The sequence below is a fragment of the Panthera tigris genome, chromosome A2, assembly GCF_018350195.1.
Source record: "Panthera tigris isolate Pti1 chromosome A2, P.tigris_Pti1_mat1.1, whole genome shotgun sequence".
Taxonomy (NCBI): Eukaryota; Metazoa; Chordata; class Mammalia; order Carnivora; family Felidae; genus Panthera; species Panthera tigris.
The window spans coordinates 31,959,410-31,972,478 of record NC_056661.1 but is presented as its reverse complement, the minus strand read 5'-3'; the positions used below and the strand labels follow the sequence as shown (position 1 = coordinate 31,972,478).

Sequence of the window (13,069 nt, the reverse complement as noted above, 5' to 3'; positions counted from 1 at the left end):
CGTATTTGTTAAAGAGACTATTCTTTCCCCCTACTGAAGGGTCTTGGCATCTTGGTTAAAAATTACTTGGCCATAGATGTCCAGGTTTCTCTCTGGACTCAATTCTATTCCATGAGTGTATATAACTATCCTTATGTTAGTACCACACTGTTTTGGTCACTGTAGCTTTGTAGTGAGTGTTGAAATAGGGGTATATTGAGTCACAGACAAGGGGTTGAACCCCTACACATAGAATTTCAATGGGAGATGGAAATAATTCCAACCATCATTAAATATAATTTGTGCAGAGCAGGACTGCCCACTTTAACCTAGGTTCTTTGGGTGCTAGCCTTCTGCTCCACTATGATGGAACTACTTTTTTTCTTATAGGACGTTATGAGGAAAGTTAGGGAAAGAGAAAATTTGCTAACGTGTGCATCCCTTTTGTTGTATTTCTTTCCCTCAGTGCAGTGTCACTTGTGGACAAGGATACCAGCTGAGGGCAGTGAAGTGCATCATTGGGACTTACATGTCAGTGGTCGATGACAATGACTGCAATGCAGCCACTAGACCAACTGATACCCAGGTGAGTCTCCTTTGTCCAGCCCAGTGATTGGCTTTGGGCAGTAGGATGCCAGAATTTCCCAGTGGTTCAGTCAGAATGGAAGTGCTCTAATGGGTAAGTGTGTAGGTAGAGTAACCAGATGATTAAGTAAATGGTCCAGATTTACCTGTTGGCTATATTTTGAATCTAATATTTGGACATACAAGTTTCATTCTTCTCTGGTTATTTGAAGTGTAGGTAGGTCTGATTCTGATTTTTTATTGGCTAGCAAATGTTGATTGTTTGGTCTTGTTCTCTTGAGCTCAGAGGTTTTTTTTTTAGTGATTTTAACGTAGGGCTGAGCAAATAGTGTTATATGTTCAGGCAGCAACGTGCTAGAGCTGGCTTGTACCATCGTACCATCTCACAGGAGCGGATTGGTGAATGTTCAGGAATGTTGCGAGCTAGTTGCTAAATGTAGACACTAGTAAAAATTGAAAATATAAGCCTATAATTAAGTAGATGATATTTCAGCAAAGCAGATAAATACTCAAAACTCACATTTTTCCATTGCTTTACTACATTTTACTATTATCTGTGCCCTTGAGGTTATTTACATTTACATGTGTGTCCATGTGGTGGGAATATTACATAATGGTAAGCTATTGCACATCTCTTCCCAAGTCTGTGTTCATCGACATCAAGCTGGTAGTTTGAAATTGGCTGTGGTGAGAGTATTTACACCACAGGAATCAGCAAATGCTATAATTGAGGGTTAATTGATTGTTTTTAGACTTAAGAAAGTGATGGAGAAAATGATACTCATATGCAATCTACATTATGTTTAAAAGAGTCTTCTGTCTTTAGCTGTTACATTGGAAATAACACATACAAATATCAAGGAAATATTCTTCTGGTATTTGGACATTATTGTCTGATTCGGCGTAGAAGTCATTCACGTCGTTGGTAGATGAAGTTCTGACATAGATCTTGTTTGTTTCACTTTCTCCTTACTCTTCAACATAAACAAAATAGCAGCTCTCATTCATGTTTGAAGTGCTCTCATTCAGCAATTACAACCATAGTTTGGCAACAGATTCAAGAATTCAACAAAAATCAGCGACAGTATTCTGTGAGACTCAACTGGCTACGTGGAATTTAAAAGAGAGCATTGTATATTTTATTACTATATGTAAATTGTGTACTATACAGCCTTTGTATCAGTAAACTTTGTGATAACCAAACAAACATATGTATACATATATAGGTATATATGGGCATGTAATATGTGTGTGTATACATGTAAATACATTTCTACAAACACACACGCGCACTCCTTTTTTCTCAAGAGAAGCCAGCTGACCATTACTGCCACTACTTCCTCTTTATGGGCCATGATTTTAGCATCATTTATGGGAAGAGACTATGTAAAGAGAAGACTTGGGTCTCTACGTCAGTTTTGCTAATTGCCGAAGACAGGATTTGAACCCTGACTGTGCCCAGAGCTCACGCTCTAAGGCCCCCTTTGGCCAATGCGCTGATTCCATTCTGAGGGCCCTCATTCTTTCTGCACTTCCACATGTATTGTGAATGGATGAAAAGTGCCAAAAAGTACAGGAATATGGCAGTGTTGTTCATGTTGGCACTGATCGATGATAAAATACCACTTGTGACTTGTGTCCCCTTTATTATCTTTTTTTTTTTTTACTTTATCGAAATGCTCTAAACCACCATAGGCTAAATGCCTGCGAAATGTTAGCTATTCCATCTGAATAGTCATGAACTGAGGATTTAGCAACTCCCTTAGAGATTCAGAATACTCGTTTCTCTCTACATTATTCTGTAATATTCAGTGGAGTACAGGGCGGCTCCCACAGTTGAAGCATATGGACCATTTCTTCACTGTGGGAAAAGTTTCCTGTGGTTTTCTTTGGACCACCGGCAGAAGAATAGGCAGGGTCTGGAGCCAAGTAGCGGAATTTCCCCATTCAGTTTGTAAGCTCCCTAATGTCAGGCTCGGTCCCGAGCTCACCACACTTTGCACCATGCCTGGCACACTCAGTAATTTAATGGATATGTATTTAATCAAAGAGTATTTGCTAAATTGTGAGCAAGTACGTACTTCTGTTTTCCCATCTGTAAATCTGAAAGTATTAGCTACACACAAATAACCTCAATTCATTATAGGGATTTCCTCTGAGTGATTGAAGAGTGTTATTTATATACATTCCAGGCATTGGCTTATTGAATAGACCTCTTATCTAGATTTGACCATCAGAACCTCGGGAGTTCTCTTTGGGTAAACCTAGAAAGCCAGTTCATGATTAGCAAATTCTGATTAGGAAATTAATTGAAATGTGAAAACAGAATTTGGTCTTTGGAATTTTTAAAAATTAACAACTGATATATATTTTCTATTTTGAGAGAGAGAGACAGAGAGCAAGTCGGGGAGAGGGGCAGAAGGAGAGACAAAAAGAATTTAAGCAGGCCCCATGCTCAACGAGGAGCCCAATGTGGGGCTCGATCCCATGACCCTGGGATCTGACCTGAACCAAAATCAAGAGGTGGACGCTCAACAGACTGAGCCACCCAGGCACCCCAACAATTGATAATTTTGAAAGGACATCCTTTTCTTTCTTAACTTACGTGCCATTTTGCAATCGCTTTTTTTCTTTCCACATGGACAGGCAAATAAATGTGATATTAACAATCACCAAGTAAATCCCTGCCCTATATCAGTGTATTCATGAGTTGACTCAGATTATACCCCATTTTACAGTTGAAAAAAACTGGGGCCGAGAGATGCCATGTGATTTTCCCAGAATTCTGAGGTCTTAGAATTCTTCACTCTTATATTTTTATTCACCTTGACCCTTAAAGTGTGCATTGACTTCAAGGTAACTTTGACTTTCTTCCCCCTCTCCCATCTAGGACTGTGAATTACCATCTTGTCACCCTCCCCCAGCTGCCCCGGAAGGAAGAAGAAGCACGCAGAGTGCGCCAAGAACCCAGTGGCGATTTGGGTCTTGGACACCAGTAAGAAATAGATGGCAGACATAGAGAGGGTGGGAAGGGAGGAAGAGGTTCTCTGACTTGACTGTAGGAAGTGGGTTGCTGTCCAATGAACCATCGTGTCCAATAACATCCCTGCATTATCTTACTTCAACACCCAGTGCTCAGCCACTTGTGGAAAAGGTACTCGGATGAGATATGTCAGCTGTCGGGACGAAGACGGCTCTGTGGCTGACGAGAGCGCCTGTGTGACTCTGCCTAGACCAGTGGCAAAGGAAGAATGTTCTGTGACTCCCTGTGGGCAGTGGAAAGCTTTGGACTGGAGCCCTGTAAGCGAGTGGATTCTTGGGAATTGGGAAATGACTGGGGGAACCATAGAGGATGACTAATGACAGGTCACAAATGTCAATGGGTACTGTTTTATAATTGGACTTAGTTTATGATTTAAATTATTTTGCCTCCTATGTGTGCGGCTGGTATGAATCTTGGCCGGATGGGCAAGAAATGGATGTTGTTAAAATGTGTAAGTCAACATGCAGTTGACTGATGCCCCATCCTGTTGGGTTGACTGGAAAACCCGGTGTTGATTGGGTCACATCAGAATGTAATAGGCTTGTGGAGCACCCAAAGTGCCAGGGAGAAGAGGGGGAGTCAGGAAAGAGCCTCTTACCTTGAGTCTGGGCGCCTCCTAGAACCCAGACTCTTAAAAAAAAAAAAAAAAAAAAAGAACCCAGACTCTCGAAGTTCAGAGGTTCTTGGCTTCTCTGTCAAGAGTGGGAAGTGGGAATCCTCATCCAATGCTATGGGCTCGGCCTCCTGTGCACACCAGGCACCATCTATGGGCTTGTGTAAAAGTAGAAAAACCTTCATTTTCAGGCGGCACCTGCCTTCTGCCTTGCAAAAATCCCAGCGATAGGGAAATATAAAGCTTAGGATAGGTGAGGAGAGGCCATCAGGAAAATAGAGAAGTAATATCTCCATAAGTATCATAACGTAAGTACGAAATTTGAGCGATAGATTCAAAGAGAGCCGTGTAAAAATCCAGATCTTGACACATACTGGCTGCATAACCTTGAGCAGTCTGGTTAAAGCCTTTGAACTTCAATTTCTTCTTCTTAAAAGACCCAAAAGAGTACCTATCTTACAAAGATGTTGTATTATTTGAGATTGCCTATGTTAACTGCTTAGGACAAAGTAGGTGCTCAATAAATGATAGATAATCTCACTCTGATGCCTTGAGCTTCCAGTCCATCCGTCCGTCCATCCATCCATCCATCCATCCATTAAATACACCTGTCTGTGCACCAGATATTTGTAAAAGCTTAGTGTAGAAAAAGCAATGAACAGCAAATAAGAAAGTCTTAGCCTTCATGAAGATCATTCTGATGGAGGTTCCAGTCAGTCAACAAATAAAGAGAGAGATTTAGCAACAGACACTGACAAGTAGTAGAAACAAGTCAAGCAGCATAATAGCATAGGGAAAAATGGAGTATGCTTTTAGACAGCGTGGTCAGAGAAGGCCCGATAGCACGCTGAGCAAGACTTGAATGAAGTGAGAGAGTGAGCCATGTGGGCATCCATGTTGTACGGGGAAAGATAGCAGCAGTTACAAAGACCCTGAGTAGAGAGTGTTCTTGGCATGGTCAAGAAACATCCATAAGACCAGTTTGGCTGGAGTGCAATATGTGCTAGGAGATGGGTCAAGGAGGTCGCCAGTGGCCATATCACAGAGGGCCTCCCGGGCCAAGGTACAGACTTTGGACATTTTTCAAAGTGAGTTGGGAAGTCACTGGAGGAAATGGCATGATCTTTTATTTGTAGGTGTCATAGTTGCTGATACGTGGACCACAGACTAGGGCTGCAGGGAGGGATTCGACATTGTAAACAGGAGCCCAGCTGAAAAGCCATTGCGGTACTCCTGGCAGGGGAAGGTGACAGCAGAGACGGTGGGGAATGGATGGATTGGGGTATCTGTGACGACTGAGCTGACAGGGTGTCTCAGTGAGATGGCTGCAGGGTGGGAAGACAAGGGAGCAGACACGGATGATGCCAGAGTTTGGGGTCTGGGCAACCGAGTGAGCGCTGAGCCACTCACAGAAAACGCACACTGATGGGTTTGTGCCTGCCAATGACCGACCCTTTCTCTTTCTGGGTGTTCGACGTAGTGCTCCGTGACATGTGGGCAAGGCAGGGCGACCCGGGAAGTGGTGTGTGTCAACTACAGTGACCACGTGATTGATCGGAGTGAGTGCGATCCAGACTACATCCCAGAAACCGACCAGGACTGTTCCACCTCACCATGCCCTCAGCGGACCCCAGACAGCGGTCTCGCTCAGCACCCCTTCCAAAGCGAGGATTTCCCCCCCAGAAGCGCGGGCCCCAGCCGCACCCATGTGCTTGGTGGAAACCAGTGGAGGACTGGCCCCTGGGGAGCAGTGAGTATTCCCTGAAGTCCTTCTCTACTTTGCTTTCTTCTCCTTCGCCCTTGCAGCTTTGGGGGCAGACAAACTAGAAACACCTCTGAAGCCCTTTTTTCTCACAAGGGCTTGGCCTTGTACATTCCCATTTGTTTTGGGTGAACCCTAACGGGTTCATCACAGTCCCTGAAAAGTTGTCCCCCGATAGTGCCTGCAGGCCACCTAGAAGCTGCCTTAACTGGGTGGAGGGGGGGGGCGTATCACAGCTGGACAACAGCATCAGGTGGCTTCCTAGGAGGTACCGTGAGGGCCAGGATGATTGATCCCAGAGGCGGAGGCGGCAGGCAGCTCTTACCTGTAAGGAAATCAAAAGGACAGAGGAAGTTTTCTGATAAGGAGCTCTTAATGAAAGTGGTTTTCCTTCTTGCCGTTTTCTAGACGAGTGCAGTCTCAAAGTGGCGTGGTCCATGCATAATTTGTAGTAGTAGATCATTGTCCTGGACTGAGGGGAATCACTGGTCCAGATAATTCTGTTCTTAGGGGAGCAGTACCAGAATCTAATGGCGAGCAGCACAGGCTCCGAGTGAAGGTGACTCTGTGTGAGCCAACGACCTACACTTTCAGATTTTGAGATATTTAGCATGCCCCCTAGTCTCAAGGAGCCTCAGTTTCCTCCTTTGTAAAACAAAGTGAACAATTCCAGCTCTCCTGGGTGGTTGTAAGGAACACATGTGACGATGGAAATAAAGTGCTTTGCGCGCTGCCTGCCCCAGAGTGAGAATTTTCTCAGTATTCTTATCATTGCCCTTCACGTGATGAAGACCTCGAAAAATATTGAATTTTAGGTTTTTCACTAAATATTTTTCGCAAAGTAATTATATTGTGCAATACTGGGCATGTCTAATGGGACTGCAGGATGGGTAAGAGAGCAAGGGACCCCGCATCGGTGTGGGAAGTCGGAAGATGTCTAGTAATCACCCCGGGGTCTTCGTTCTAATTGTTTACTCTCAGTCTCCTTCGCATACCACTAATTGTGTTTAATTATTTCTGAACTAAAACGCATTAGAAGGAAGCTGCGTGCTTCCCACTGTGGTTATGTTTCAGTAAGTGAGTTTTTCTTTCCTGTGACTACTGATGAGCCGTCAGCCATTTCCACCCAGTACAAGTATTGGATGTCCGCAGAACGTCTGCCATATTGCCCAGGACCTTCGCCATCTCATTCTCCTTGCTGGCTTACCCCTTCCAGGCTTCCTGGGCCTGGGTTAGAAGAGATTTGGGTTCAGAGAAGTTAACAGGTGATCACAGGAGGTAATCACTGAGTGTCCCGCAATTTTTCGGATTGGAAAATTTCCAAACTCATGTGCGTTCTAATGATAGCACTAGAACTCTTTCAAACAAAATTTTAAAGCTATTCTTACTTGCGACTACATTTGGAGATGATGCATTCTTTTAAAATTGAATGATTCTGCCCTTGGGCAGTGTTCCAAATTAGGGAGGATTAGGTAACCTTTTTGCAGCAATGGGCAATGCCTTTCTTTTCCTCATCGTGTTTTTGTTTGAGGACTTTTTCCCCCCCTAAGTTAAGTGAGGCTGAAAATGGACAATGTGATTTTTTTGCAGCTCTAGCCTGACCTGCTTCCAGAAGGTGCATGTTTGCTTGGTGCAGTACACAAACCACAGGATTCTTCCTGCTTTCCATGGCAGGAAAGGCAGCAAAGAATCTTCAACACTAGAGAATGGGAATCTAATGTTTTCAGTGGATTCTGGAGTAAATACCTCAATTTCTAGTACATTCCTGTATAAACCTGGACCCTGTGTGAGGTTTGCCCCCTGTTACCAATTAGGGGTCTCTGGTTGTGAACAAAAGAAACTGACTCTTTCAAGTGAAAACAAGACCCACAAACAAAACTTTTCGTTTGGCCCCGGTAGAGGCAGAGACCAGAGCACCTTCAGGGATCTAGCCTCAGGGGTTGGCAAATCTTTTTGGCAAAGGACCAGATAGTAAATATCTTGTGTGAGGCGGACCATCTAGTCTTTGTCACAACTAATTAGCTCTGTCGTTGTAGCACAAAAGCAGGTGTAGACAATACATAAATGAGTGGGCATGCCTATGTTCCAATAAAACTTTATTTATAAAAGAGGGAGCAGGTCATATTTGGCCCTCATGCTGTGTCTTGCCAGCCCCTATCTAGATGGAACAGTAATTAGAGGGTAATTTTTGTAGGGAGTTTCTGTCTGAATAGATCCCTCTTAACGCTCATCTACCCTGCTTAGGATCTAAATTCTCAGGCAAGTCTCACTGGCCCTGCTTGTTTCACTTGCCCACTCAGTGATCAGGGAGGGGCATAGTATATTAATATATATTCTCCCCCAAGATGACATCCCTTGGGGGAAGAAAGGTTCATTAAAGGAGAATTGGGCTGCCAGATATAAGGGGAAGTGTGCTAGGCAAGTAAGAACAACAGATGACCACCACCTCCTACCCCTGCAGAGACCATTCCTTCTCATTTTGGCCAGTGTGGATGATAGGTACAGGGTTTTTTCAAAGAGATGTTTACCTAAGAAAATATGTCATCTTAAAAGTACAGGAAGATTGTTACCAAAAGAAGTCCAGAGTGAAATGCTGCAACATGGAAGAGAACTAAGAATCCCTGTTAATAAAAATAAACATTTTTTAAATGGCCATATTGAACCTGGAGAAAAATGATGTAGAGCCCTTTACTTGTCTATGGGATTATAAAGCCCCAGACAGGCCCTGGGTTCAGATGGTTCAAGACTGTGCTATGTAGTTCCTTGGCCCCAGCTGAGCACTGTCTCCATCTCTTTGGTCAGATTTTCAGTAGGAAACATCTTATTCATCACTGGACAGCCACTGGAGTGGTTGGCCATAGGTCAGGTGACCAGCCTTACTCCATTCAAGCATATTGGAGGCAGGGTAGCATGTGGTTTATAGAGCTGTTGTTTCCAGTAACGTTAATTGAACCAGGCTGAATATCCTGTGACTGCTGCTATGTGAGCTAACAGGGACACAAGTTATGGCACTGAACCCTCTCAAGGAGCTTACCACACTTCATTGAAGCAGTAATGTTCACAGGTGACAAAAGAATGAGACAAGATTGTATTTTCAAGGGAAGAACTCAGGGGCCAAAATATATATTACAAATGCACTTACAATATGGAAGTTCCTTCCTAACATTATATATTTTGGTTCCCAAACAAAGCCAATTAAAATAATGATTTTGTGTTTCCTGTTACGTCCTAAGCTGTTTAAAAATAGAAAACAGGGGTGGCTAGGTGGCTGAGTCAGTTGAGTGTCCAACTCTTGATTTAGGCTTAGGTCATGATCTCACAGTTTCATGAGTTTGAGCCCCACGTTAGGCTCTGTGCTGACAGGATAGAGCCTGCTTGGGATTCTTCCTCTCTCTCTGCCCTTCCTCTGCTTGCTTGCTCTCTCTCACAATAAATAAAATAAACATTAAAAACATTAGACATAGAAAACAAGTATTTTCAAGTTTAGAGTCATTATACCAGAATCCTCCGAGAATAGAAATGGCCTTTTTGTAAATCAAAAATTGCCTAAATTTTTTTTTAACGTTTATTTATTTTTGAGACAGAGACAGACAGAGCATGAACGGGGTAGTGTCAGAGAGAGAGGGAGACACAGAATCCGAAGCAGGCTCCAGGCTCTGAGCTGTCAGCACAGAGCCTGACGCCGGGCTCGAACTCACAAACTTGTGAGATCATGACCTGAGCCGAAGTTGGAGGCTCAACCGACTGAGCCACCCAGGCACCCCAAAAATTGCCTAATTTTGTTCTCAGGCAGAAGTCATAAATCTGTTTTCTGGCTCCACATTTTAAAATTATACCCAATGTATTTTAAAGTCACCCGTAATTTGTCTGAGATGGGCAGAGAAATTGAAATTCGGTCCAACAATAAGCCAAAAAATATATTCAGAGCTTTATTTGGAACAATCTGACCAGCAAGATGCATTGTTTGCACGTATTTTGAAATAACCCTGGTTTGAGCTAGGATTCGACAGAAAGCACAGATCAGCCATCAGAACCCAGAACAAATGGGGCACTGGGATAGCTCAGTCGGTGAAGCATCTGACTTCAGCTCAGACCAGGATCTCACCATTTGTGAGTCCAAGCCTCTCTTTGCCTCCAGCTCGGAGCCTAGAACCTACTTTGGATTCTGTGTTTCTGTCTCTCTCTGCCCTTACCCTGCTTGCTTGCTCTCTCTCTCTCTCTCTCAAAAATAAATAAAAATTAAAAAAAAAATTTTTAAAGAACCCAGAACTAACAAAAAAAAGTTGTCCAGTGCAGTTGGAAGCTTAATAATTCATGGGAATTGCATTGCTTTGAGGACAAGTTGTTATTTTATAGGCAAACTGATTTTACAACTTAGGGGTCACAGTGAAGGATACTAGCAAACACATCGGTTTTCAAAAGATAAGGACATTATGGAAAGAACAAAACCACTCAAGATGTAGATAAATAAGAGAACTATGAGAAGCTTGTGTGGGAAATTAGCTGCACTGCAAACATAATTCTGTGACAACCAAGAGAGGGAGCGTTAGAAAGTGCCCCTGAAGAGAGGCTTGTCAATGTGGAATCCAATTAAGGTCCTTGGGGAAGTAAAAAATAAATTAAAAAGCAAAATTGCTGCCATCAGCCACTAAAGTCAAGGCTATTCTGAAGAGAGAGACGGGAACATTCCCTGCAAGGAAATGATGTCTTAGTGACGTTCCGCTACGCTTTGGGTAACCGAATGAATTAATACGGAAGTTGACTTTCAACAGTGGTGTCTCGTTAAGCATGTACTTTGACCTCTGTGTTGAAGTCAAATGTTGGTTCTAAACGAGCATTTGGATTTTGAAAAGAAAAGAGTTTCTCAATAGGCGATGGTATCTGTTAACACCTCTGTACTTCTCAGAGCTGCAGAGAGGTTAAAAGAAGACAGTAAATGGAATTGCTTTGGAAGACATTATCACTCATGGGGCATCTTTTGAACACTTCGTGAGTGCCGAAAGTGTGCAAGGGAGAGGCCCTTTTTCTGCCCTCCAGGTTTTTATAAGGCATGCCTAGTAAACAACCCCACAGAGTGGAAGTTCTCATAACTGCTTTTTGACCATGGTGGGAAACTTGAGAACAGATTCTGTCACATTTGTCTCTGACTTTCCAACCAGCTGCTTTTCGGGTTGCTGAGATGTCGATCGAGGTAGGGATTAACCTGTTGACTGATGTCTGATGTGTTCAGTGTTCCAGTACCTGTGCTGGTGGGTCCCAGCGACGTGTCGTGGTATGTCAGGACGAAAATGGATACACTGCAAATGACTGCGTGGAGAGGATAAAACCCGATGAGCAAAGAGCCTGTGAATCTGGCCCTTGTCCTCAATGGGCTTATGGCAACTGGGGAGAGGTGAGAGTGAGCCATCCTTTTGCACCTCCTTTGGAAAGAACACAGAGTAATTTTGCCGACCAAACTGTGCTGTTGTTCACGATCTATGTTAAGGGAGAAGAATGAATTCTGGTGAGAGCTTCTGGATTGGGGATTAACCACGAGACCTGTCTTCATTCCAGACCATCTTAAAAGTACAGTCATGACCCATGAGAAACAGCTTAAACACATAGGAGAGGAAAATTAGGAAAGCATACAGATAAATGCTAGACTAGATTGTTTGTTAACCTCTGCTGATTAAAAATTGGACACTTTGAAGGTAATTGGACATATGTGTTAAATTGGTCCACGAAGACGTTGCCATCCCTTTCATAGTTTGGGGCTGTTTATAATTTACGCTTGTTCCCATGGCATAATCATTCTGGTGTTCCAAATCCTTGACGAAACCAGAATGAATAGGTGCTGTTATTCCTACCGGAGGTGATGCATTCTAATGGTGGACGGGAATAATTAGCTCTACGACCTCAAGTAAGAAAACTCTTCAGCTGTTACCTTTTAAGAGTAATGACCAATGAGGGGCAATAGAGTATCTGGAGCAGACAAAACTGGGTTCCGTTCCCGGTGCTGACTCTTCCAAGCTTTGTCGCCTGGGAAAATTATGTAACTTTACCAAATGTCTGTAGCCTTGTCTGTAAGCGGGAATAATCATGGCACCAACTCACGACCTATTGCATGAGATAGCGCACGACCAATACCTAGCATATATAGTCTCCAAAGTTCGCTGCTATTGCAATCATCATCATTATCCTCACTACGACTACCCTTTATCATTAGGATGACCACCAGTATCAGATAGGGTTTTGAGCCACTCTTTTGTGGAGGGCTTACATGCTTATTGTTTCGTGTTTGATTGACCAAGAATGCATCCCTCTACTCTTGAATCCTCGGAGAGAGCGCATGCTTAAAGCTTGTGGAATTGCTCTGTCTTGACTGTCAACTTTATAAAATAAAACGTGGAGGTCAACGTCTTGCAGACCCCAGTGCCAAGAGGGGGAGAAAGACAAGTGAGAGGGATGGGCGTGTTAGTCCATGCTCCTGGCGAACCCAAATCACGTGTCCCCGGTTTCACATAACCCAGTAGTAATAGGCAGTCATAATGGAGCGTTCTGTTAACTTTCGTTGACGGTGTGCCATTCTGGAGGGCTTTGCCGAAAGGCAGGAAGGGGGAGTCAGGCTTTGAGACTCATGCGTTGTGGGTTTCCCAAAACTCCTCACAGAGTTCTGTCCTGTGGGGCTTGTGATTAAGCTTCTGTAATTGGACCAAAGCCAGGAGAGTACACGCATTCACTGGGATGCTTGCTGTCAGCGCAGACCAGATCATTCCAAATTCTGTGGGAGATCTGGCCTCGACACAGCAGGAAAGCCAGATGTCAGTGTTCCTGGATGTGAGCACAGCAGTGCCGTCCAAGAAACACAGCTCGTTCCTGCCTCAGAAGTCCGGGTCTCCCCCACCACATTGTTTATTCATCCTGGGGAAAATCATCATTATCCTGAGATGCGGAGATAGCGTAAAATATCTTAACGTCATAAAGGTCTGGGGAGGTTGGAGTCACATAATAGCCACAAGTTGGTAACAGCTTCTTACAAGCTGCCAGAAAATAAAACTGGCTCAGTCATTATTTCCTTTATTTGGTAGTGGGTGGTTTCGGGATTTTT

At 43.6% G+C, this 13,069-nt stretch overlaps 1 protein-coding gene across 2 annotated transcripts in view; it reads left to right on the top strand.

Moving 5' to 3' along the window:
- ADAMTS9 (ADAM metallopeptidase with thrombospondin type 1 motif 9) overlaps positions 1–13,069 on the top strand; it is a 161,006-nt gene that overhangs the window by 77,782 nt on the left and 70,155 nt on the right. For both annotated transcript variants that reach the window (XM_042979355.1, XM_007084435.2), the window contains exons 23-27: positions 446–565; positions 3,455–3,559; positions 3,697–3,864; positions 5,701–5,970; positions 11,213–11,374. In XM_042979355.1, the coding sequence (XP_042835289.1) occupies positions 446–565; positions 3,455–3,559; positions 3,697–3,864; positions 5,701–5,970; positions 11,213–11,374 (825 nt within the window). The remainder of the gene's footprint in view (positions 1–445; positions 566–3,454; positions 3,560–3,696; positions 3,865–5,700; positions 5,971–11,212; positions 11,375–13,069) is intronic.